The sequence below is a fragment of the Salvia hispanica genome, chromosome 6 (assembly GCF_029641045.1).
Source record: "Salvia hispanica isolate PSC_SH4W2 chromosome 6, Shi_PSC_v1, whole genome shotgun sequence".
NCBI classification, from domain to species: domain Eukaryota; kingdom Viridiplantae; phylum Streptophyta; class Magnoliopsida; order Lamiales; family Lamiaceae; genus Salvia; species Salvia hispanica.
This window is the reverse complement of record NC_142697.1, coordinates 41,112,913-41,137,807: the sequence shown is the minus strand read 5'-3', so window position 1 is coordinate 41,137,807 and position 24,895 is coordinate 41,112,913. Positions and strand designations below refer to the sequence as shown.

The 24,895-nt window shown below is 36.2% G+C and overlaps 5 protein-coding genes, 1 non-coding gene and 1 pseudogene across 8 annotated transcripts; 4 read left to right on the top strand and 3 right to left on the bottom strand.

Annotated features, from left to right (window-relative positions):
* The first annotated feature begins 2,469 nt into the window (after window positions 1-2,469).
* On the top strand, window positions 2,470-4,039 carry LOC125207304 (MYB-like transcription factor EOBII). Its single transcript, XM_048106585.2, has 3 exons — window positions 2,470-2,740; window positions 2,948-3,077; window positions 3,465-4,039. Exons 1-3 carry the CDS (start codon window positions 2,614-2,616, stop codon window positions 3,886-3,888), a joined length of 681 nt encoding a protein of 226 aa, XP_047962542.1. The 5' UTR covers window positions 2,470-2,613; the 3' UTR covers window positions 3,889-4,039.
* A 114-nt stretch (window positions 4,040-4,153) lies between these two features.
* On the bottom strand, window positions 4,154-4,227 carry TRNAI-AAU (transfer RNA isoleucine (anticodon AAU)). The gene has a single exon. It is a non-coding gene; the product is annotated as a tRNA-Ile (tRNA).
* Window positions 4,228-4,754: 527 nt separating this feature from the next.
* On the bottom strand, window positions 4,755-8,745 carry LOC125207303 (Regulator of chromosome condensation (RCC1) family protein). The gene is made up of 8 exons (XM_048106584.2): window positions 8,231-8,745; window positions 7,482-7,675; window positions 6,959-7,006; window positions 6,547-6,619; window positions 6,128-6,299; window positions 5,394-5,825; window positions 5,129-5,320; window positions 4,755-5,026 (listed from the first exon to the last, which is right to left on the bottom strand). Exons 1-8 carry the CDS (start codon window positions 8,484-8,486, stop codon window positions 4,984-4,986), a joined length of 1,410 nt encoding a protein of 469 aa, XP_047962541.1. The 5' UTR covers window positions 8,487-8,745; the 3' UTR covers window positions 4,755-4,983.
* Window positions 8,746-10,268: 1,523 nt separating this feature from the next.
* LOC125207984 (oxidoreductase bty37-like) lies at window positions 10,269-12,245 on the top strand. The gene is made up of 8 exons (XM_048107514.2): window positions 10,269-10,437; window positions 10,526-10,676; window positions 10,751-10,870; window positions 10,944-10,990; window positions 11,070-11,195; window positions 11,639-11,723; window positions 11,807-11,863; window positions 11,948-12,245. Exons 1-8 carry the CDS (start codon window positions 10,391-10,393, stop codon window positions 12,020-12,022), a joined length of 708 nt encoding a protein of 235 aa, XP_047963471.1. The 5' UTR covers window positions 10,269-10,390; the 3' UTR covers window positions 12,023-12,245.
* A 135-nt stretch (window positions 12,246-12,380) lies between these two features.
* LOC125207987 (glutathione transferase GST 23-like) lies at window positions 12,381-13,901 on the top strand (annotated as a pseudogene). Its single transcript, XR_016133066.1, has 2 exons — window positions 12,381-13,347; window positions 13,438-13,901. The product of XR_016133066.1 is annotated as a glutathione transferase GST 23-like (transcript).
* Window positions 13,902-14,355: 454 nt separating this feature from the next.
* Window positions 14,356-15,345, top strand: LOC125207986 (glutathione transferase GST 23-like). Its single transcript, XM_048107518.2, has 2 exons — window positions 14,356-14,697; window positions 14,858-15,345. Exons 1-2 carry the CDS (start codon window positions 14,389-14,391, stop codon window positions 15,224-15,226), a joined length of 678 nt encoding a protein of 225 aa, XP_047963475.1. The 5' UTR covers window positions 14,356-14,388; the 3' UTR covers window positions 15,227-15,345.
* Window positions 15,346-15,445: 100 nt separating this feature from the next.
* Window positions 15,446-17,856, bottom strand: LOC125207985 (E3 ubiquitin-protein ligase At3g02290-like). Of its 2 annotated transcripts, none has more exons than XM_048107516.2 (5): window positions 17,717-17,856; window positions 16,922-17,314; window positions 16,256-16,688; window positions 15,840-15,949; window positions 15,446-15,644 (listed from the first exon to the last, which is right to left on the bottom strand). In XM_048107516.2, the coding sequence occupies exons 2-5, from the start codon at window positions 17,036-17,038 to the stop codon at window positions 15,618-15,620; spliced, it is 687 nt and encodes a 228-aa protein (XP_047963473.1). In that variant the 5' UTR covers window positions 17,039-17,314; window positions 17,717-17,856; the 3' UTR covers window positions 15,446-15,617. The 2 variants fall into 2 exon arrangements, with proteins under 2 accessions (XP_047963473.1, XP_088918229.1); XM_089062103.1 differs by lacking the exon at window positions 17,717-17,856 and adding an exon at window positions 17,568-17,651.
* Window positions 17,857-24,895: the final 7,039 nt, after the last annotated feature.

Here is a 24,895-nt window from a genome sequence, read left to right as displayed (position 1 = left end):
CATCGCAAGGGCACCCGGGACGGGCGTGGGCGCCCTTCCCGCCTACTATGGCGCCCGTCGGGTCGCCCGTCCCCGACGGGCGAACGGGAAGGGCGCCATTGGAGATAACCTGAGGGGAACGTGACGCTTGCAATGCATCCTGCCCCCTTATTGATGCTCTAACCGCTCAAATTATATTCATACAAAATACTCCTACGATATAAATATCTATAAGGTGTAGTTAGTAGAAATTAATCTAAATATATCTATTTCATTTTTCTTGTGATTTAAGTATATCTTCTATGGATGTATGAAAAAAAATTAGTAATTGTTTTGTTATAAACGAGTGATCAATATCTCTTCAAAGCTCAAACCGAACTGAAAATTTTATAAAACTTTTTTCAACCAACTATATCTCAATATATGAATAAAATGAGAAACACGATTAGAAAATACTCTTCAACTAAAGAGATTCATATATATATATATATATATATATAGTATATATATATATATATATATATATATATGAAATCCCGAGACGAGTGATGTGATACGGGATGGGGAATGCTCGATGTTAACAGCGAAACATCGACAGTACAGAATGAATAAGGTTGACGACTGTGATTTATTAATCTGCGAACGAGGGGTTAGGCGACGACTATGATTTATTAATCTTATGCGATTCGACTCTCTTAATAATTCGGGAAAGAATCAACAAAGAAAACTAAGAGACTTAGCCACGTCCCACAAACTCCATCGTGTCTAATGTACAAAATGATATCTCATCTCATACTCATCGATTATCACGAGAATACTCAACAATTAAGTACTGACTCAGCAAAAATAAAAATACAAACAAAACAATCGTTTTCACAATCAATTAAATTATTATTGATTACGTCCCTAAATACTCCTCCCATGTAGCAAAACCTCACTTATAATTAAAGATAAGAATGCCATGCCCTAGCTACCAAATCCAGCATCGAGGATCTTTGCACTTTTGACTCCTTTTATTCTCCAATTTCATATAAAAAAATTTGGTGTCACATATTTAATTTCCAAGGGTGACCACGTCATTACCTATATATAGCACTATGCTAATTAATTAATAGCATAATTAAATGGCTAAGTCCACGCGTCCATGAAGTGACTCATTTGTTCTCGTCGCCTTTCCATATTTTAATCACCCCATTTACTGGTTTTGGCATCAAGAACCTTCTCAATCTCAAAAGGTTACGACGTCGTTTTCAACCCAATATGATCACCAACATGAAATCTAAAGATACGACCAACAACATGTGTTTCGTTTTGATTGGATAATAAGCCATTTTCCTAGACAAAAAACACACAACTACAACGCACTATGTAGTTTACGGCTCAATGCACATTGCAATCTGAATCTAATAATTCCTCTCTCTTTTTGGAATAATTACCCTAGAATCCACAAATTTTATTATATAATATTGAAATTAAGTGCTAACCAAATTCGCCGTTACTTCTAAATTCAAAGCTACGTGTTAATTACGTTGAACTAACTGATAAGTTACTAATTTTATTTTTAAGGTCAGTAATGAGCACTTTTTTTAAGATTATACACTGTTTAACAATTGATTCTTATATTATAGTATGGGTTTTGGACCAGATATTCTGATTTAAGAAGCTACGTCGTTGCCACATCAATTTTGATTTAGCATAATGGTACAGTTGAATCCGGAGAAAATTGGGAAATTTAAAAAAAATGAAAGTTTTTGGATAAATTAAAAAAAATTAGGATTATTAGTCGCTAATATCTCAATTTATGGCCAAATTATGAATTTTTCCACAAAGTGAAAGACATGAACTTCAACCTACATGTGTTCGGGATTTCTCACAATTGACGACTTAGACGAAATCAAGTCATATGTGGCTCTGTCGGATAGGTCTAGTTGGACTAATTAGACAAAAAAAAAATACGATGGCATTTCAAACGGTTGTAAAAGAGATCATTTCAAACAAATATTGTGACTAAACCTGTCGAGCATATTGAGAACTCAATTAGATCCGATTTGGTAATGCCAACTGCCAAGGCACCGATCAAAGTTCATGGAACATGATCCGATTTTCTTGGAAACGTCAATTGTAAGAGATTTCATAACTGATCAAAGTTCTAAATTTTTACGACCAAGTTTTTAGTTCGTGCGAAATCCATAATTCGGTCATAGTTTGTGATATTAGTGTGTAATAACCAAATATTTTAGTCATAATTTACGCATTAGCGTGAATTATACAACTAAATAAAAACAAATAAAGGTGTCAAATAAAGAAGCACGATTAATAATAATTGTTCTCGTCCTTCATCGTACTAAAACCGTGTTTTTGGAATCAACACTTGCTCAAACTTCACTGGTCAACACAATCCATCCTTGCTGTTCAACACATGGCGGGCTGTGTGAGGATCACTTTTTTAAAATATACATATCTCCAAGCAAAGAACAAAATATCCTTGATGACTAAAGACGTTGGTCTTGATTTCTTTAATCCGCAGATGATCAGATCATCAGCGAAGGCGACAACTCGTATTAATATATATATATGTGAGAGGATTGTGATTAGGTTGTCTGTCTCAAGAATTGGTGACAATACAAAGCAATAATGGGATTTGCAGTAGCAGAGCAAGGATGGAGGAAAGGGCCGTGGACGCCGGAAGAGGATAAGCTGCTTGTGGAGTATGTTAGCAGCTATGGAGAGGGGAGATGGAGCTGCGTCTCTAAGTGTGCAGGTACTTACACACAGACACACGTGTGTGTGTGTGTGTTTGAGTTTTTGAAAATTTTGTTTTTACTTTTTCATTTAAAGAGTATCAATAATGGTCCGACATCTACCGCGTGATCACTCGAACCCCTGACCTATTGGATGGGGAGAAACTTTTTACCAGCTGAGCTGCGTTTCATTGTGTTGATTTATTTTTATTTATTTTTGGTGTCAGGTTTGAACAGGAGTGGGAAGAGCTGTAGGCTGAGATGGGTTAATTATTTGAGGCCTGGGCTTAAGAAGGGCCATATTACTCCACAAGAGGAAGGGATCATCATTGAACTCCATTCCCTTTGGGGAAACAAGTATGCATCTTTCTTTCTTTCTTTCTCAATCAGTGTGTTACAAACTCTAGTACTATCCCATGTCGGTTCTGTAAGGCAACTGATGAGGAGTTTATAAACGAAATAAACTATCTCAATGAGTGTGTTACGGATTTGAGTATCTCATATCGGTTGTGTAAAGCAACTGTTATAGAGTTTATAGACCAGATAAAGACTAAGTATCCCATACGTTGTGCAAGACAACTGGTGTGAAATTTATAGACCAATAATCTCCTGGTGTGGAATTTATAAACCAAATAAACTTTCTTAATATTTTGGAAGGAAAAAAGTGTGACCAACATGAAATTACGAGTTCTTTTGTTTGGTTTGTAACGAGTGTGTATTGACTTATTATAAGTATTTGTGTAGGTGGTCAACTATAGCAAGGTATTTGCCGGGGAGGACGGACAACGAGATAAAGAACTACTGGCGAACGCATTTCAAGAAGAGGAAGTCGCCGTCGTTGTCATCGCGTGATGAGATGAATGGGCAATGCCGGAAGGAAGCTAGGATTGATGATAAGATTAGTGATGAAGAAGGGAAGAAAGAGGGAGTCATGGAGAATGATGGACTAATGTTGGGAAGGGGTCATGATGAATATTGTAACAATAGCAGCAGGTGGAGTTGGTCTGATTTTGACAACTGCTTGAATGTTGGTGGATTATGGGATATGGATGAGCAGAGTGGATGCAGTAAGACGGCCATTCACAATCAGGCTGGAGGCTATTCGCGCGGTGGCGGTGGCGGTAGTGATGCTATGGATTATATTAATGGAGGAGGATATATATTTTGAGATGTATAGATTCAAATGGTGATATGTAATTTTGGTATTTCTTGTTTAGTGGAGTAGTTTGGTTGTGGGATTGATACTCAATAACAGGATTCCAAAACTATGTACTTGTATGTTTACTAATCCGAAATTCAGAATCGAGATTATTACTCAACATTGTGTTATTGCATTTTTTGGTGATCTCTCTCAGTATTATTAACTATTTCAACATAAAACTGAAGTAGGATAGGACTATTAAAATAAAACATGGGAAAAAATGAAATAAAATTGGCCCATGCAGGTCTCGAACCTGCGACCTTGGCGTTATTAGCACCACGCTCTAACCAACTGAGCTAATGGGCCTCTGTTGAAAGTATTAGTGACAAAATCCTATACCAATCATGTTTTAGATCTTCCCTCTTTATTTTATATCGTTCTTGTGATTAGCAGCATCAGACATTTGTGGTCCTCAAATGACATCTCCCGTCTATCAATATACATCTTACTTTTAATTACTTACAAATTGTAAAATTAAATAAAAATTTAGAAAAATGTAGATCGTATTTTATATAGTAAAATGTGAGTGCAATGAATCAATAATGCGTAGACCATTTATTAAATTAGTAAAAATAAATTAGTAAAAATGAAATGTAATACTCATTTTATTGATTAAAACAACAATTAATAATGGATTAATGATTATATCGACTAACAAATTATACAGAAAATATTAAAAAGTGAGTGTTAGTTAAGAGTTGATAGGTCCAATAACTACGAAATGGAACATCAGATTAAAGAGTTAATTAAATAGTAAAAGGTTTCTAGATAAGAAACAAACAATCACAAGTGCAGCCTCATTGTTGCAAATTCAGAAAAGCATCCACAAAATATTTATATTAATCCAAATGCTACATTTATTAGATAACAGTAAGGCAAATGATAAATCATAGTAATACAGTTGAAGAGTATCGAATGTCAAGCTGATGCTTGTTACAACATTTACAGACAACAATATAAGTACCAATGTTTCCTAGTCTTTACCCACCAAACATACCTTAAAACCTACAACTAAAAATAGAATTGCTGCACCCACAATTCACTAACTACGCTGTCACAACATTATCTCTCATTATGGCAAACTCCATCATTTGGAAAATGCTCCCTGCAAAATTTTTTGGATGAATTTTTAACCATAAAATGTAGAGGATTTTCTAATGCATTTTAAAGTAGTTTTGCAAAAATAAACACACTTTCTTTTTATTACCTCAGTCTTTCACACAAGCGGGCTAGAGCATCCGAACCAGTTCTCGAGGCAACATCCTCAATCAATGACGCGTTCGACTGATTTACATTGTTCGCAAGTGCAAATTCACACAGCTCCTTCAAAGAAAATGCATCGGTGAGTACTGCTGAATGGCCACCTCCGGCTGCTAACTTCCTAACCTCCCCAACACACCTACGTGAAAGAAGCTTCGATCAGCATTTGCTCTAAAAGTGAAGACTTTTTTTCCTATAAGCTTACACCATACCAGTCAACTGGAGAAGGGTACCATGCGTACGTGGACTTCTCATTAGCGGCCTGTCCATAGTTATTGTAACCCCATCCGTATATTCTCCCTTCGTTGTTGCAAATGAGTGTGTGGGAATGGCCACAACAGACGAGTCGAACACCGAATGGGATCAGCAAGACGGGCAAGTTGCGGAGCATCATGTCGGATCCATTAGGCTTGCAAGAAAACAATCCGGCAAGAGGTCCAATGCCTAACTGACCGGCCTGACCTCCACCCCAAGCATACAAAGCTCCTTTGTCAGTCAATGCACATGTGTGCACGCCTCCACAGGCTACATCCTTGATAACTATCCCATCAAGAGCAACTACACGTCGAGGCAACAGTTCCTTATCACCACACTGAAGTGAACAGTGCCCGAGTTGACCCATGCTCCCAAGTCCCCAAGTGTAGCTGCCACACAAATATTTAATCGGGAAATGGATGAGAATTAAGCTATAAGTGAAAACCCCCAAGTAAGGCACATAATAAAATGAAATTAAATAAGTGTCAGGATATTCGACCACATGTATTTCCCCACAATCTGGACCAATGTGACAAAATGATGTTTCAATGTGAGACCTCAGAAATTCCAACAAATGGAACTGTGAACTCTGTCTGTGACAATTGCACTCCAAAATGTTCGATAAAATTTTCCAAGCATATTATCCTAAACTCTTATGCCTAATAGTCTAATAGAACCCTTGAACACTTACACCTCGCCAGTGTCCGATATAGCTGCAGTGTGGTACTCCCCACATGAAACCTGGATAATCTTTACAAGCTCGGGGGCTTCATCAAGGAACCTAGCATAGCCTTTAATTAGACGAGCCCCCTGAAGTCCTTCACTGGTAATACCTCTGCCGAGCTGACCATATTCATTATAGCCTGATTTACCAGATCAGTGATAGAATTCTGATTAATAAATGTAGAACAACCATTTTTTAGTAGTTTCAATTTCACAGTTCATTTAGGCTATGATGTAATAAAAAAATTGAAACACAGTACGAATCAAGAAGTTAATCCAGATTGCAATTTAGTATCAGAACAAACCAGTATAATGAAAATGCATATAGAAAAACAAAGGATTATCTTATTATGCTAATATAAGGTATTGAATTTAGGCCGACATTACCCCATGCTTGTAGCATGCCATCTTCTGACAGAGCAACCACGTGAACAGCACCACAAGAAACTTGGCGAACAACCTGGAACAAGGAAGAAAAGATACAGTAGAATTTATTCTACAAGGATGTATAGAAAAAAAAATTCTGAATGTATACAAGGAAAATAAAGCTTGAATTGCCACATTCTATGCATAGTTTAAAGCTGTGAAAAGCGTGATGTGGTACATGATTTGATCTTAGAGCCCCTACTAAAAACCTTTTTGAGGAAAAAATCTAGAGGCAAAATTCCAAGATATACAATTATACACAAAATGAAGCAAGCACATGTCATGCAAATGTGCAATGGAAGTATTATTTAGAATTAACATAAGCATTTAAAAAGAGAGAGTATTTATGATTATTTTGGACAGAGTTGCGTACTGTGTCTGGTGTGAAGGCTCCCCAAAATAGACGTGGTGAATTAGAACCCTGTGAAGGAAAAAAACAAGAAAATTTACTTAGTCACGAAGCCCGAAGAAGTATAATCTTCAAAAAGTGATTCATTAGAAGAAGTTTCTCATATGCACACAAAATATAAAACTGCAATGCAACTCAAAACTAAGTTATATACATTCATGTACTACCTTTTTAGCTCCTAGTATTATTAACAAGAACACAATTATAGTAGATTTTATCAGCCTATGCGCCACAAATAAGAATTTACTTTCTAATAAAAATCAAATGAGCATAAAGTGTATATACTTTCCTGAAGTAAGCTTTACTATACTGATGTAACTTCTACTTATACCGGCAATGTGAGTGACATCAGATTATACCATGCTAAAAAAAATAGTAGGAGCTACAAGGGGGACATAACAAAAATTATTAAGAGCCTCCTTTAAGAACATTGAGCCACACTGCCGGAGTAAAGAAGTTGTAATATTAACCAATTCACCCATTATACCTGATTCTGCCCCCAGACCCACAGTCTCCTTGTTGACATAGAACCATCATTTTCACGCGGTTCAGCAATGGCTGCAGTGCAATGTGCCCCACAGGATACAGAGATTGCAAATTCAGACTGCAAATGCTTCACTTTCTTCGGGTATTTCCTCCCCCTTTCAGTTCCATCTCCAAGCTGCCCATATTCATTGGCCCCTGTCGACAGATGACATAAACATGCTAAGAACTTTCCGCTTTGCCCCACAAATATACTAGTATAGATTAGTGCACCAGACAGAACTTCATACTGACACCGGCAAGATCATGAAACTAGCACAGCCAAGAAAATGATAGATCCAATTATTCAGGAACTGGAATAATCTTAGTCAGAATTATACCAAAATCCGTTATTTACATACACCAACATTGATGGTGGATGCATAGTGAGGGTATCTGTATATGCCTATTAACCAAATTCCGACTAGAACAAAACCTCTACGACAAAACAAAATACAAAGTAGCCATTTTATCAAGGTTATTCCATGATATCAACTAACATCCAAGACAAAAAAAAATTTACAGTTACACAAACTGGACTCAGAAGGAACAAAATTGCAAGTGTGCTAATAGGAATTGACCCAATTCCACAATGTCCCAAATTTCAGCTCTTTCAAACATTCAATTTTGATTGAAAAGAAATCAAGCAATCTTCTTCCGCAAATGAACACAATCAAAGTCCAAAAAGAAATTTCCAATCAAAGGCAACACTACCCCACGTGAAAAGCGAGCCGTCGGATGCGATGCTGGCGGTGTGCTCGCGGCCGCAAGCAATATCGAGCCACCGCGAGTTTCCGCCGGCGGCCGGGCAGCCGAAGAGATCCATCGGCAGCTGCCTCGGAATCCGCAAATTCCCTTCTTTGCCCGACCGGCCAGTTTGCCCAGACTGATTGTAGCCCCAAACGTATATCACACTCTTGGTGGGAATCTTGGCCAGCTTCGATTCCCCCAATATCTCGTCGATCTCCATGTGGTCTAATCAAAATCGGGGATAGCCTATCGCAGTCGCGGGAAGATAGTCGGAGGAATTTCAAGCAGTGATGAGAAATTCCCGCGTACCGAATCGATTTAGAGGGAAATGATTATTGTAGTAATTACGTTGGAAGGAATTGGGGTTGATTTTCGAGGGAAAATATGGTTTATCGCCTTTCCGAAGAAGTTGGCGAAAGAATGGGGCGGACTGCCCGTACGTGATTTCAGATTCCTGCCCGACCTGCCCGCTCCAACTGATTTTTTTGACGCGACAATTGTATTGTATCCGATAAATTACTAGTAAAATCGATTTTTCGACTATCTTCATATTTACTAGTAAAGGTCACCACGGTTCAAGAACCGCCAGTTTAGGTTCGAAAAAATTTTGAACCTGAATCGGCTCGCCTAAGTTCCGGTGGTTCTGGTTCTTGAATCGGTTTAGCCACGGTTCAATGCCGGTTCAAGACCGGCGGTTTCCAGACGGTTTCGGGTTGGTTCCGGTTTGGACCGCCGGTTCAAGTTCTTTTTTTTTTTTTCACAGATTTATTCAATTTAAAATACTAATTACAAATTACACCTTGTAGTTATAGTCTTATACTATCGAATAAATAAATAAAACGAGAATGACAATTGACAAATGAAGTAGAAGTCGACATTGGAGTTGGACAATTAGAATTTTATTGATACAATTATACAAATTTGAACGATATGTCGATATTACAAATACAAATGTTGAAAATTAAAATTACAAAATAGTCAAAAGACTTAAACAATAATAATTAATAAATGAATGATGAATGTAATTTGTAAATATATTATATACATAACATAATACATGCTTGTTAGCTTGTCGTTTGAAAAAGCCTGCCGGAACCGGCAAACCGTCGGTTTTGAACCGCCGGTTTTCGGCGACCGGCGGTTTCGAACCGCCGGTTACGGTTCTTCATTTTTTGAGAACCTGAACCGGCCCGTCGGAACCGCCGAACTTTGTCCCGGTTCCAAACCGTCACTGCGGTTTCGGTTCACGGTCCGAATCGTCGGTGACGGTTCCGGGCCGGTTCGATTTGGTGACCTATAATAACTAGTGATAATCTTTGTCATTGTGTTCGTTTATACGTGTATTCTTTTATAGTTAAGTTATTGCATTTTTTTAGTAGTGTGATTGATTGGTAAAACAAGCTTACTATATGATTTATTTTTGATAGATTAATTATTTCAAATTTTAATAGTATAATTTTTAAACTCTCCCTCAATAATAATCAAATAAACTACTAATACTACTAGCACATATACTATTTCCATTGATTTTCACCCCCTTTCTCATTTCACTATATTCGTTATAATTACAAATAGGGTAGTCATAAGTATGTACTCCTATAAATGTACGTTATTCCATTAGTTCTATAAGATATGCGGCTTTTTTCTTTATAATTTATCTCATAAGAATATGTATTTTATAATTTTAGAACTATTTTCTCTTTAATGAGGTGAGACTCATTATCCACTAACAATAATTTATTTATTTTTTCTTTCTACCTCTATCTTACTTTATCAAATTTGCATTAAAATCTAGGCCGAACTCAAAGTGCATATTCTTCGCGGAGTATAATATAATATAATTCTCTTAGTCAACAATCATTAAAAAAACGTGTCATAAAAGTGTAACAGCATGAATCGTGGCCAATCCGGTAATGCCGACGCTTTTAAATACCAATATTATGATTTATACAGTAATTAATGTTTATCAAATGACATAAAAAAATAATTAAAATCTTAGAAATTGCTGAGTCAATAATTCAGAATTGAAAATAAAGAATCGAACATTTTCTGCGCCGGAGAGTTTCCAAAAGTCAAACGTGATAAATACGCACATTTCGATTCCGATCATTCCACAAATCGTGTATGCTTCTCCACTGTCCCAATAGTTCTCAGCTTCTTCGGATTTCCAGGTTTGCTTCATCTCTCTCTGCCTGGTTCTCAATCTTAAACTAGATTTTCGGCTGTCTGAATTAGTATCTTAAAAACCGAATGTTGTAGATCAATCAAGATAGCCGCGATGAGCAGCAGCGGAGCAAAGAAACTCATCAAGATCGACGTCGTTGCTGACACTGTCTGCCCCTGGTGCTACGTAGGGAAAAAGAATTTGGACAAAGCAATAGCTCTATCAAATGATCAATTCGATTTCGAGGTCTCCTAATCATGTCCGTTTAATTTTGGCCTTATTTGCTTTTGTTAGGATTGTTGAATTTGTTTGAATTACAGATCAAATGGCATCCCTATATGCTTAATCCTAACGCGCCTAAAGAAGGCGTTGTTAAGAAGGATTATTACCTGAACCGATTCGGGCCTCGCTCTATACAGATGGAATCTCGAATGACTGAGGTTATATCTTGATCATAATCCTTTGCTTTTTCCTTTTTGTTTGTTTGGTGCTGATTTGTGTTGGTTTGTGTAGATTTTTAAGGGCTTGGGAATGGATAATTATGACACATCAGGGCTCACGTATGTCGTCGATTTATAACTTTGTTTATGGAAAAAGGAAGGTTTTTTGTTGATTTTTTTTATTTGCTTGGATGTGTAGAGGCAACACATTGGACAGCCATAGGTTGATATGGTTTGCCGGGACGCAGGGGTTGGACAAGCAGCATAAACTTGTCGAAGAGCTTGACAATGGCTACTTCACTCAGGGGAAGTATATAGGTGATAGGTTAGTAATCTTTTTTTTTTTAATTTCGGCTCGCTTATTAGCTATATATATGCACGTCTGTTTACTCTCTAGCATCGGTTTTCTTCATAACTCGGTGTGATTGTGTGAACCAAATCATTTTTCAAGTTTTTATTGGCAAGTATTGTCCATCTACTATTTGTTTTCTCTTTGGAAGTGTTGTTATCACTATAATCAGCCTATTATCGAAAATGATTCATGTTGGGGATGTTAATGGTGGATTGGTGGTGGATTTATGACAATATCATTCTTGGCTGGAGTTGGTTTCTTTGATTATTTTGTTGGGGTTGTCTGCTAGTGAACTCGTAGTATCATTCATTCTTCCACACGATGAAAACAATGATATATTGTGCCTTATGGCGTCAAACATTTGATGAGTTATGCTTGAATGCTCGTTAACATAGCCCCTCTTTCGTTATCTGAAGGGAATTTCTCGTGGAGTGTGCCAAAAAGGTTGGTGTAGAAGGGGCAGCCGAGTTTCTACAAGATCCCAACAATGGACTCAAGGAGGTATAGTTCCAACTAAAAAAACTTCCCATTGCTTCCTTGTCTCGCTTGTATCACCAATTTACACTAGTTCTTTTTGTTGTAAGGTTAACGAGGACCTTAAACGCTACGCATCACAAATCAATGGAGTCCCTCATTACACGGTAAGCCCTGCCTAAAACTCTGTGAAAACACCGAGTGCTATCTTGCACGAAGGGGATGATAACTAAGAGGTGTGACTGTTGCAGATAAACGGGAAGAGCCAGCTGAACGGAGGTCAGCCACCTGAGACCTTCGTACGAGCTTTCCAAGCGGCTGCATGACTGGTGCCTGAACCGAGTGAGGGACAATAGTCTCTTTGATTGTGTGTCTGTGTCAAGCCTCATTATCATGTGTTTGAGGTGATCTTAAACTTAACGTTGGTATTGTGTTGAATTTGCTCAGGTATTGTGCTGCCAACTTATGAGGTTTTCATTCTTGTAAATTGAAGCTACTACATGAGTTGCTCTTTTAAAAATACAATGGACAAATAATTTGGTTGTGGTATTCATAGTTCATTGAAGCTGTGATTTGATGTGGTAGGAAACACATGATTGTTTGAAAAATCAAATTATTCAAATATTTATTTCATTAATTAGGCTCATGTGTGCTCCCTAATTATCCTTATCTACCTCTTATTTAATTATCCTCATATTCATAATAAAAAAAATTTAAAAGTACCCTCATAAAAATTATTGTTGATTTCGTGTGCTCTCAATTTTGCATTTTTGCATAAAAAAAACCTATTTATCTTTTTATGTTTTGTATTTTTGTCTCTATCTTAATAACCAAAGGAAAAAGTCTCAATTGACTATCCTCCTCTGTTGGTAGGAGATTAGTAGTAATCGTTAAGAGATCTTTGTTGGCCTCTTCAAATTATACGTGTTTTTATCAAGAATCAATTCCTTGTAAGCTCAAAACATAGTTATAAAAGAGTATGCACAATCTGTTAATTTATTTATTCATGTCAAGCCCTTTAGAATTGGCTAAGTGGTGGTCTATATAAAAAATCAACCAAAGTCACATTAAAATTTTCCAAACGTGTGACTATGAACAGTCGAAATGTGTGGTGAAGAGGAAATCCGCGTCGCTCAATCAAACAAGTTGGACTAAATGTGTGTTAGATCAGTTGTTAGTTGCAATCATCAATACCATCTGCATTCATGATTAATACTATACTTGATAGTGAAATATATCAAGGAATAGTCATCTACCTCTTTAACTGGAACAATAAGAAATCAACATCTCCAATTGTATAAATTCATATTTTTGGTTTCTTACACCATATCATCAATGGAGGAAGAAGCAAGCAAGCTGAGGTTGTACGGTACCGAGGCAAGCCCGTTTGTTCGAAGAGTGATATGGGCACTCAAACTCAAAGGTCTCGACTATGACTATGTCGAAGAAGATCTTTCCAACAAGAGTCACGCCCTTCTCCGCTACAATCCTGTCCACAAGAAGGTCCCGGTTCTCGTCCACGATGGGAAGCCCGTCGCAGAGTCGACCGTGATCCTCGAATACATTGAGGAAACATGGCCCGACCGCACTCCCTAAAGATCCTTACGAGCGAGCCATGGCTCGTTTCTGGATCGCCTATGGAGATCAAAAGGTAATTAGATTGAGTGGGATGAATTCTCCCCTCATTGTTCTTGTTTTGGAGGGAACTAATATTTCATTTATCTCATGATCGTGCGCACAGGGCTACGCATTTCAAAGCTTCATTGCGTGCTTGGAGGAAGACAAGGAGAAGGCGGCGGAAGACCTGCTGGAAATATTCAAGATCATTCAAGACAATGCGTTGGGAGATAAAAAGTTCTTCGGTGGGGACACGGTTAGTTTGGTGGACTTGTGTTATGGTTGGATTACCTCGTTCAAGCAAGTGGAACGAGTCGTGGGCGTGGAGGTGCTGGGGCCCACAACTCTTCCGCGGCTGCACCGGTGGATGCAGGATTTCAAGGAAGAGCCTGGGATTAAGGAGAATCTTCCGGACACAGAGGCACAGTTTCCGGAGCTCGTAAATTTAAGGAAGCATCTTCTTTCGACCAAGAACTGATATGAATCTTGATAGGAATCTAGCATTCTGCTATAACAATTCAAGAATCACTGCTACTTTGTAGTACTATCGTTTTACTTTATATGATTAAATCTAGATCCATGTCTGAATTCTGATTGTCTTCTCCAAATCCTCTAATTAGATTAAAAAAAAACACTACACATACTCCATATCAACAAATGTTGCTACCAAATTTAATCTTAATGATTCGGAAGTATATAAAACTCATAGTTGCAGGATAGTAATTACTAATAAACTGAGTTATTATGCATTAAAGATAAAAAAACATTTGTATAAAATTAAAAAACTAACTCACATAAGATAAAGAGGATAATTCAATAGAAAATCACAGACAAACAATTCTCAAAAATGATTCTTTTCCAGTCGGCAACGTCGCCATCAAACACAAGAATTCTAATTTGAACACATCCAATTTGTTTGACTTGTACTCCTTTGGCAATTTCTTGGAAAAGAATAAAACTTGTGTAAAGTTATAGATGGTTTTAAAAAAAAATTAAAAAAACAAATATATGTGGGAATATAAAAGCCATATGTTAGCTAACTATAGAGTTCATAATTTGCTTACCTCCTCCATCAATGGAAGTAAGGCTACATGGCATGTGGGCAAGCCCTTATGTGATTAGAGTGATATGGGCACTCAAGCTGAAAGGCGTCAAGTACGAGTACATCGAAGAAGATCTCTCCAACAAGAGCATGGCCGTCTTGGAGTACAATCCGATTCACAAGAAGGTTCCGGTGCTGGTTCACAACGGAAAGCCCATCGTAGAGTCAGCTGTGATCCTACAGTACATTGAAGAGACATGGCCAGATAGGACCCCCTTACTGCCAGAAGATCCTTACGAGAGAGCCATGGCTCGATTTTGGATCGATTTCGGGCAGCAAAAGGTAAAAATATATGCTTCTATCCACCTGTAATCACAGTCAGAATCTAAAACACAAAAAAAGAACTCAACTTTGGCAGTAACCATTCACAGACATGATTTTCCCTGTACCAGTGTAGTATAATCGATCATTTCTGAAATATGTTAATTTCGTTATCATGCAGAGCCTTACCTTTTTCGCCTTCTTTCTGACTTCGGAAGAGGACAAACACAAGACAGCAGCACAGGTACTGGAAACTCTGAAAATCCTTGAAGAGGAGGCTCTAGGAGATAAGAAATTCTTTGGGGGTAACACTATCAATATGGTGGACCTGTTTTTCGGCTGGCTCACCTACTCGTTCGGATGCATGGAAAACATAAGTGGAGTACAGGTTTTGCTACCCGAAACTCTTCCTAGGCTGCACCGATGGACTCTGGATTTCAAACAAGAACCTGTAATCAAAGAAAATCTACCAGACAGCACAGCCCTGTTGGAACACTTCAAAAGGGTAACAAAGCACTTAAAATCGAGCAACAAATTCAAGCCTGCATAGCTTTCAAGAAAATAGTTACAGTATGGAACAAATTGTGATGTATGTCTGAATTCTGATGTTATGATTGGTATCAGTTATATCCATGCAACAGCAATAAAATAATATAATTGTTATGTGCATACTCTTCTTCACACCAATTAATTTTATAAAAGATTTAGACTTTCTTCATGAAAACAATAGATAAAAGGGCTGTACACTATACAATTACAGAAGAGGAAGTAATTTGGAGGAAAAATTATTATAAGCCATGGGTGTTTATGCTGAATTGAATCAGCTTACAAAGATTCAACCAATTCTAGCTAGGTGTATTCTACATTTCCTTGACCTCGTTTGTTATTCCTCTCCTTGTTGGTGTTGGTTTCATCCACGACATAAACTTCATGAATATATATCACGTCGTCTCATTGAACGCCATCACCTGGAAATCCAACCAAGAGATGTTAGACCGTAAGCAGAACTATATCATGCCACTTCATATCAACATATCCTACTACTAAATTCAAAAGCTAGGTTTTTATTTCTTGAACGATAATGCAACAGCAAAGATTGTTGTTAGTTAAAGTAACCAAACAAAAGTTCTGAGGGAATATATACACTAATAGATATTACATACCCTCCCGCAAACAGGACACTTGTCGCTTCTCTCCATCCACTCATATATACATCCAAGATGGTAATGGTGGAAACATTCTGTAACTATTTTTGGGTTTTCTGTAGTATATTCTGCAAGACAAGGAAGCATTAGGTGTATAAAAAATTTAAACTGGAACACAAATAAAAGGAGGACATTGCAGGGGAGAGGTTGCTTCATAGTGGGTTGACGATATTCCCTTCGTATGGCGAGCTCTAGGTGATGCAGGGGATGATGGATGTTCATCCCTTGAATCACCCAAAGTTCACCATACGTAGGGAATAGCTTCAGCCCTCTGTCAAAACCTCTCCCCTGCACCCAAATATATTTTGGGCAATGTGAGTGTTTGTTACGAATGCAAAGGAATAATGAAAGAGTGCAGTATGTATTTAACCTACCTTCAAGACATGTCGGGCAAACATCTTCATCTTCTGAAGAAGCATTAATATGAGCGTATCCGGTTGCCATTTTGGAGTTTGAGAGCTTAAATGATAATCTTGAATTATAATCTTTTGATCCTTCTTGGGATGCAAACTCATTCCATTTGTGTTTGTTACTCAAGAGTTCTGATTGATCATCTACTCCACTAGTTCTCAATTGTTCACTTTCGTCATGCGAATGACTCGATTCTTTCGCTCTTTTTGAGTCCAGCCTGGCAAGCTGTTGCAAGCGGAAGCTTCTTGGATCTACATCGTATGGAAGAGGTCTTGGAGGAGCGCGGTACATCTCAGCTAGGGAATTATCTAGCGATACCATAGGATGTAATGATGATGCTCCCTGAGTGGATGGGGATAAGGCATTTTCTTCCCCTCTATCAAACAGAGATGCATACTGCAGAATTCAACATTTAGTAAATCATATTTGCACCCGAATGTATTTATCACTCACAAAGATTCATCACATAAAAGCAAACTAATCCAATGAACTATTTGTTGTCAAAATATGACCATGATGCAGGCAGAACGACGTGCTAAGCGTGACATAATAATATATGATTATAGATTTGAGTTCTGAGAGGCACGCTGATCCATAAACAGGCAATGTATCATCATAGCATTACATACCATATGCACGAAACTCGGAAGGAAAGAACCAAGGCATACACAATTCCTGTATGTTGGGCTGTTTGGATTAGCAATATCCTCAAATTCATCCCTCAAGCAGCAACAAGAAGCACCCATGGCTACTGTCGACACTCGACTCCAACCCCTGAAAACCCCCTTTCCCCCCTTTTACACCTTCACAAAATCTACTTGTCCTGTTTTCTCAATGTCTTCAACAAACTCTGTTATCTATCACAGAGATTAGCAAAAGATTAATGTCTACCACCCAAATGTAACTCAATTACTAAGAGAGAGGCCCCCGAGCTCGCAGAAGTTGAGCTAGCTTTGCGAACCAGCAGCCTCTCCCCACAAGTAAAAAACTGTCTTTTCTTATAGGGGGAGACCTCAAACAACCTGCCAAGGCCAAAAAACTAAAATAAAATTGCATGATCGGATTTGGAGAAAAAGAAGCAACTCTCCCAACAACAAAAAATCACAAATATACAAAAGTCGATTTCAAAAATCAGAAGTTCCATACAATTCACCATAAAATTCGACAATCAAAGCAACAGATATAGCAAGAATTTAGAAAATAAATTGCAAGCGATAAAGGTGCAATCTTTTTTGAGTTTTTCCACTACCCTCAAACCAAGAAACGGATAATCACCTCAAAAGTTGTGATCACATCAGCAATAAAAGAAAATACGAAACCCCACAAAATATTAAATTGGTTCATCAAAACGAAAGAAACGTACACAAGGATTGAAACCAGAATATAATGGAAAATAGAAATAACAAGAAACATAAAATACGAACCAATATGAAGAGGGTAGATGATTCTGGAGAGAGAGAGAGAGAGAGAGCCGAATGATCAGAGGTCAATTGCACAAGGATGGTATCTAAATATTTTCTGGTAGAGAACTGATATTGATCTGCGTATTTAAGTAGAGAAGGCGACAAAATTTTGGATTTTGTGTTTGTTTTAATTGCCTGAGGGCAATGAAATTCCTTAAGGATTATGAAATAAGTAATTTGAATAGTTTTGTAACTAAGAAAATTAGTTTGTATACATATTTGTATTGTTATTATTAACATTATTATTACTATTTACATTATATTTTTGTAATTAAATTGAATTGATTTTGTTATTTATCATATATGGTAATATTTTAATTACACAGAATTTCCAGCCGTTGCATTGAGATTGAAACAACTCAAATTGTTTTTACCATTATTTACATAACTTGAAAGCCATACTTAAAATGAGAATTTATATAAAGAATTGAACCATAATATGTATCAACGCATTTTTGTATACACAAACTAGTGTGTCGATTTGTCGAAAAATCCAATTGAAATATAGGAGTATTTAATAATCGTGAAAAAGTATGTAGATATTCTGAATTACGTATACATATATCTTACATGGAATATGCAATATAATTTTTAATTATATTATTTCGTACTACTAATTTGTTAATAGATTAAACCATACCATCTCATAGAGAAATTGATTGAATAATCAAATAAAACTCGGTTGACTTAAATTCATTTTTGACGGAGTACAGTTTTTAATTGGTTTGAAAAATTGACCCAGTCTCCTCCCATGACTTCTTCCAAATTTTAGAATGAGTGGGGAAACTTCAATACCAAAAAAGAAGAAAATAAAAATTAGAAAACAAATCAAACCGAGTAATATGGTTGAAGTATAACTCGATTGGATTTAGCTTTGTCCATATAATTGTGAAACCAATGGTGGGGCCAAGCTTGCCGTCGACCTTATGACTGATTGGTCTTTTTTTATAAAAATAAATAATGGGATGGCTACATTCTGTTGGCATGAGTATTTTTGTCTCTTGAGCTTCCTCAATAATCATAACCACAATAATATTATCAATATAACATAAATATTGTACATAATTATAAAATTATAGTTGTATTATATTTTTCGATTAGCTATAAAAGAGATATGCAAATATCTTCGTGTACAATTTATTTTTCAGAGCAAATTAAAAAGTCCTCTCAGGACTTGTAGCTTGGAGTAAAATTTCAGTAGTAAAAAATATATTAGCTCATATTGCAGCTCGCAATTCCTTTTTTTATCCTTCTTTTATGTTTTAGTCTTTTATTCCAGATGGTATCGTTGAATATTTTTAATCAATCCACCCATTGTTCCTTAAAAAAACAAGGTAAAAAATAAAAATGATACAAGTGAAAAAGTATCGGATATGATTGATAAATTGATGTATAAAAAAAAAGATTGATAAATTGAAAAATATTAAACCTGATTGGGCCGGATTCTTAGGCCCATCCACCGATGAATCGTGTGTGTTTTGTCTAGAAACCCATTGCCATAGTCAGTTAAGGCCAAGAAAACTATCTTTGACATTATAGTCACTTTTTTATGATTTAGGATTTTGACCACGTTGAAATGGACTTGACCAAATTAAAGCTCTAGTGTCAAATTAATGTATTATTAAGTATAGTTTATGATATGACATGCACCATTAAAAGGGGACTTGACCATGTTAAAGCTCTGGTGACCAGTTCCATTTATAACATTTGGTTATGAAAAAAAGAATGGTTATGAAAAAAAGAATAAAGGTCGAAACTGGTCCTGAACATATGATCATTTTATGATTTTGGTCCTAAACTTTATCTTTTGAATTTTTTGGTCCTGAACATATGAAAATTTGATCATTTTGATCCTCCGTCAATAGTTCCGTTAATATTTAACAGTCAACGGATTTAATCATAATTTTGACCAAGTTAAGTAGGTTAATTCTGATTTTTTAGTCAATAGTTAAAACCTTAATTATTTTAGTAAATATATCATATTAAATACCAAATAAATAATATTAAAAAATAAAATAAAGAGTTTGAAATAGCTTCTGGCAATATTTCGAAAGCTCATTCTCTCACTTCGACTTCGACGGCGCCGTTCTCCCTCTGTCACTTTGACGGCGCCGTTTTTCGAGCAGCGACCACTGGAAAGAGTCGGAGATGGTGGTTGCGGTCGATTCTCAGTAGGAGGCAGTGCTTGAGGTCGATTCTCAGCCGGATTCGATTTTGAGAGGCGGGTGCTCTTCCCCTTCCCCTTCTCGTTCTCCTTCTCCTTCTCCATCTAGGGTTTCTTCGTTCGGACGATAACCTAGGGTTAGACGACAACAAGCTTAGCTCTCATTCCGGTGGTCGCCACTCGGAGAACGGCGCCGTCGAAGTGAGAGAGGGAGAACGACGCCGTCGAAGTCGAAGTGAGAGAATGAGCTTTCAAAATATTGCCAGAAGCTATTTCAAACTCTTTATTTTGTTTTTTAATATTATTTATTTGGTATTTAATACATATATACTAAAATAATTAAGGTTTTAATTATTGACTAAAAAATCAGAATTAACATACTCCCTCCGTCCCAAAGAAGTTGGCACACTTTCCTTTTTAGTTTGTCCCACAAAAGATGTCACATTTCCCTTTTTGGAAAAAGTTCTCTCTCACATGAATATAAAAATTATATTTTCTCTCTCCATTTAACACACAAAACAAAACCTCCTAAAATCCCGTGCCATTTTCAAAGTATGCCAACTTCTCTGGGACGGAGGGAGTACTTAATTTGGTCAAAATTATGATTAAATCCGCTGACTGTTAAATATTAACGGAACTATTGACGGAGAACCAAAATGATCAAATTTTCATATGTTCAGGACCAAAAAATCCAAAAGATAAAGTTTAGGACTAAAATCGTAAAATGGTCATATGTTGAGGACCAGTTTTGGCCTTTATTCGAAAAAAAATAACCATTAAAATTGTGTGAATATTTTCACCGCTGAATTAATGTGATTAAAAGTCTAATGAATTGTGTGATTATTTTCACCAACTTTATTTTGTTCTAATTCTTCCTATATGCAACTTTTATTAGAATGACGTCTCACAATATCTTTTGAATATAACATGCTAATTACTTATATGAGAGGGTGTAGCTGAGCTGCATCACATGGAATAAAAACCATGGTGTATATCATTGGAGTTGAGTATAAAGACTCAATCGATTTGGTATTATGTTGTAACATAAATTGACATTCGAAATTGGGGATTCATTGTGGAGAGCTCAAGGTTATCGGTCAAGAAGAAAAGGAGTTCTTGCTGATCGTTGGTGTGACTCGCTCAGTGATTGTCGCTCACATTGGTTAGTTAATTGAGCTACTACGTTGTAGCTATGATTGTATAGGATCAGTGTGTGACTAATTGTGTAGTTTATTGCTATTGTATGCTTCTGTAACTCTCTTCTTTTCATCAATACAAATTTGCCCGAGTTCTCCCGTGGACGTAGGACACATTGGCTGAACCACGTAATTTGGTGTGTTGTTGATTCTTGATTTCAATTCTTGTTTAGTGTTGTTGTCAATTGCATATTTGTGATAACAATTTTAAATGAGATTTATATATATAGTCTCAATTTTATCTCACGGCCTTTTAGAATTTCTAAGAATTACGGATATAACATTGGTCAAATTAAAATGCATATAGTATCCAATCCACAACTAAGACCAATATTCCTACATCATTAGATTTTAAAATAAGTGAATGAGATTAAAGTTACATATTTCATTAAATCATAGTAACTTTATAAAATCACAATGTTTGATTTGTTGCTATTTTTAATATACATAAATGAAAATGATATGATCTTGGTTTTGTATCGAAAATTTCTGGCATTCATCTAGAGTTATGAATAAAAATTTCATAAATACAACTAGAGATGCAATTATGCAATAAATATTTTCATACGAGGGTTATATATACCGTGCATGTAAATTAGTACTTTAAAATTTTATACCACTCACACATTTTGCTCGACTGATTTATAATATACTTTAATCGAATTTGTAGACTGAGAATTTTAATAATATAAAGATATTAACTAGTGTCAACTAAAAAAAGGAAAAAAAAAAAACTAGGGTGTGCGAGTGTGTGTGCATTTGTATGAGTGTAAAAGATAAGTCGTAAATTTCATTTAACTTTTAAATGCTGATATATATTATGAGCCCTTCATCCTATATCAAGACACACACCTCATTTATTATTTTCCAATGCGATATAAATAGTAAATATATCGACAAAAGACGTGTCCAAATCTATTGTCGCCTACGATAATTAAAATAGAATAAACATAAGCCCGTGAATTCACTACCCGTGAAGAAAGAGAAATCAATGCCCATCTATATCATTTCGATTTTCTTTCGATAATATTTTCATATCATATTTTATATTTTAGTTTACCAACTAACACTATCAATATATCAATATGTTTGTAAGGAAGTATGGCATACGAAATAATGTAAACAAATTTTCAAAATTAATCTTTGTAGCACACCGCGTGAACCGATATCAACTTACCATTAAACATTTTAAAGGGCTTTGCAATTAAATAATGGACTAAAAAAACTTGGAATCTTATTCAAATCTTTTACCCATCTAAAAATGTTGCATTGATGATGGGCTAGTGTTATTTGAAATTTTAGATTAAAAGCAATTATGACATAGAACAATTTGACAAATTATAGTGATCTCAATCAATGCACATGTAAAACACACTCTCCTCTTATCATTTAATGTTATAAAGTCAAAGAGTATTATAAAGTCAAAGAATAAAAGCATGAATCCAACTAAATTTAAATATAATCATCTTTCAATGACTTACACTGATTTTAATACAAAATTATTTAAATTATATTAATAGATAAACATCTACATTTGTAGATTTATTAAATTCAAATTTAGAGTTACAAAGTTGGAGGCAAAATTAAAGAAAGTTGCATGAAATGAAGTCACACACATTGCAAATTAACTAAATTCTTTAAATTTTACTACTTGAGCATGCCATTATATTATATATACTCCAAATGCGTCTTCAAAGATATATAAAAAAAAATATTCCCAATATTAATTTGATGTGATAACATTCAACACAGATTCCCTAACTTAAATACAGTTATTTTATTTTATTTTTTTTATGAAAGTGAGTTCAATCATATTGTGTGGTGAATTCCAATCCTATAAGCTTCTCGTGAATCAAATGTGGGACAACCCTATTCCCAAAAAAACTTCAATCAACATTAAAATCAGACAACCAAGATAAGATAACTCATCCCAACCCCAAATTCCTACATTCACTCCCTTTTGCCTTCAATAAAATAACTGCTGCCACCTTCTACCAATGATTTCATTGCCCTTTTCAAATATTACAAATTTGTATGGATTGCTCCATCACAGTACTCCCTTCATCCGTGACATATTGTCCAGTTTATACATTTCAGTCCGTCCGTAAAATATTGTTCACCTGGGTTTTTTCCATTTTCAGTAAATGGACCCTACTTTCAACTAACTCATTACACTCACATTCTATTATACAACAATATATAAATATGGGACCTGCATTTTACTAACTTTTCCGCTCATTTTTTTAATATCCGTGCCCAGTCAAACTTGGGCAATACTAGCCATTATAAAAGGAGCATTCCCATCTACTAGAGAAGTACATAATCACAACTAGTCAGAATGTCTTGGATTCTTACACTCATCCTGCTCACTTCCCCATTCTTGTCAGACGCCAGGCATGATCCCCCCTCCGCCGCCGGTGACTTGCCGGAAAAGTTCTTTCTGCCGCCAAATCCATTGAATCCCGGTCTACTGCCTCCCAACCCCCTCCTGCCGCCTCCCTCCTTGATTCCTCCGGTCCTGCCGACTCCTACGCCGTCGATCATTCCGCCGGTGCTGCCTACTCCGCCGCCTTCGGTGATTCCTCCCCTTCTCCCGACGCCGCCCTCGTCGCCTTCGTTCCCCTTGCCCTTGCCCTTGCCGCCGGTTATTCCGGGCGTGGTTCCGTCTCCGTCACCACCGCCGCCAGAACTCCCGGTTCCTCTACCTCCGCTGCCGGTGCCTCTGCCTCCGCTGCCTGTCCCTCCTGTTCCGTTCCTGCCACCTGGGATTCCGGGAGGCCCGCCGGCTGAGGTCTCTTCTAAGCCGTGATGATGTTGCAGTTATATATACATATATAGTATATGTATAATGATGAATTAATAAACTTAGTTTGCTTGGTTGCGTTTTAGCTTTGCTACTTTAATCATGTTACATGTAATTCTCATCATCTGTATTCGTCTTAGCCAATCCAATTGTTGATTTCAAATATCGTCTTTTACGTTTAAAATGATACTAGTATTATTATTCCACTAAAGTAAATATTTATTTTAATGAAATAATATTGTTTTGAATATTGCCAAAAGACAATATTTTAAGGATCGGAGATAAAACAATTTAAAAGAAATATCATCATCGTCATTTAATATTCCATTTCAAACTTCACAGAATTGATAACTATTTAATCCAATTTCAAGATTTAATTAATTATGCACACTAATTTTTATTATGATTTCAAATACATGATAAAGTCGTGTCACATAATCGATTAAAACCATTAACACAATATGTTTGTACATTGAAAACATATAATCTGCTTCGAAACGAAAAAAAAGTTTTGTCTTTTATTCTGAACAAATTTGAGGAAATAACAAAATTAAGTAAGCAGATTTATATGGTGAATTTATCCACTTCTAGGAGTTATTGGTCTAAAATGATTATTCTTATAAACTCCATCAGCTTTAAAAGATTAATGATTAATTTATATCGCTATAAAAGTTTTATATTAACATGAATACTAAAAACTACTCCATTAGGTCCTATTATAATATACATTTCATCATCGAACAATCGACATTGTCAAATTTTGTGTCCGTGGCACTTGAAATTGAATAGCCTTTCTTGGGTGGTCATTTAGTAGACAATAGTTTGGATTGTCACATAGCGGTGTTGTACTGCTGTATATACGGAGTACACATTACTAACTAGAACTGGCGAATTTACCCTCATAATTTTCACCAAATAACACCATTTGCCCTACTGCCCTAATTCGTATTCTAATGTAGTCAGATGAACTAATTTGT

Coding starts and splice junctions, on each gene's coding strand:
- LOC125207986 (XM_048107518.2), top strand. CDS start 14,389: ATGGAAGTAAGGCTACATGGCATGTGGGCAAGCCCTTATGTGATTAGA. Junction 14,698..14,857: donor TCGATTTCGGGCAGCAAAAG/GTAAAAATATAT, acceptor GTTATCATGCAG/AGCCTTACCTTTTTCGCCTT.
- LOC125207985 (XM_048107516.2), bottom strand. CDS start 17,038: ATGGGTGCTTCTTGTTGCTGCTTGAGGGATGAATTTGAGGATATTGCT. Junction 16,689..16,921: donor TTCCGAGTTTCGTGCATATG/GTATGTAATGCT, acceptor TGAATTCTGCAG/TATGCATCTCTGTTTGATAG. Junction 15,950..16,255: donor TTGCCCGACATGTCTTGAAG/GTAGGTTAAATA, acceptor CTTGTCTTGCAG/AATATACTACAGAAAACCCA.
- LOC125207304 (XM_048106585.2), top strand. CDS start 2,614: ATGGGATTTGCAGTAGCAGAGCAAGGATGGAGGAAAGGGCCGTGGACG. Junction 2,741..2,947: donor CTGCGTCTCTAAGTGTGCAG/GTACTTACACAC, acceptor TTTTGGTGTCAG/GTTTGAACAGGAGTGGGAAG. Junction 3,078..3,464: donor CATTCCCTTTGGGGAAACAA/GTATGCATCTTT, acceptor GTATTTGTGTAG/GTGGTCAACTATAGCAAGGT.
- LOC125207984 (XM_048107514.2), top strand. CDS start 10,391: ATGCTTCTCCACTGTCCCAATAGTTCTCAGCTTCTTCGGATTTCCAG. Junction 10,438..10,525: donor CAGCTTCTTCGGATTTCCAG/GTTTGCTTCATC, acceptor CGAATGTTGTAG/ATCAATCAAGATAGCCGCGA. Junction 11,196..11,638: donor GGGAAGTATATAGGTGATAG/GTTAGTAATCTT, acceptor CGTTATCTGAAG/GGAATTTCTCGTGGAGTGTG.
- LOC125207303 (XM_048106584.2), bottom strand. CDS start 8,486: ATGGAGATCGACGAGATATTGGGGGAATCGAAGCTGGCCAAGATTCCC. Junction 6,620..6,958: donor GAGCCTTCACACCAGACACA/GTACGCAACTCT, acceptor TCCTTGTTCCAG/GTTGTTCGCCAAGTTTCTTG. Junction 5,027..5,128: donor CGCTTGTGTGAAAGACTGAG/GTAATAAAAAGA, acceptor AAAATTTTGCAG/GGAGCATTTTCCAAATGATG.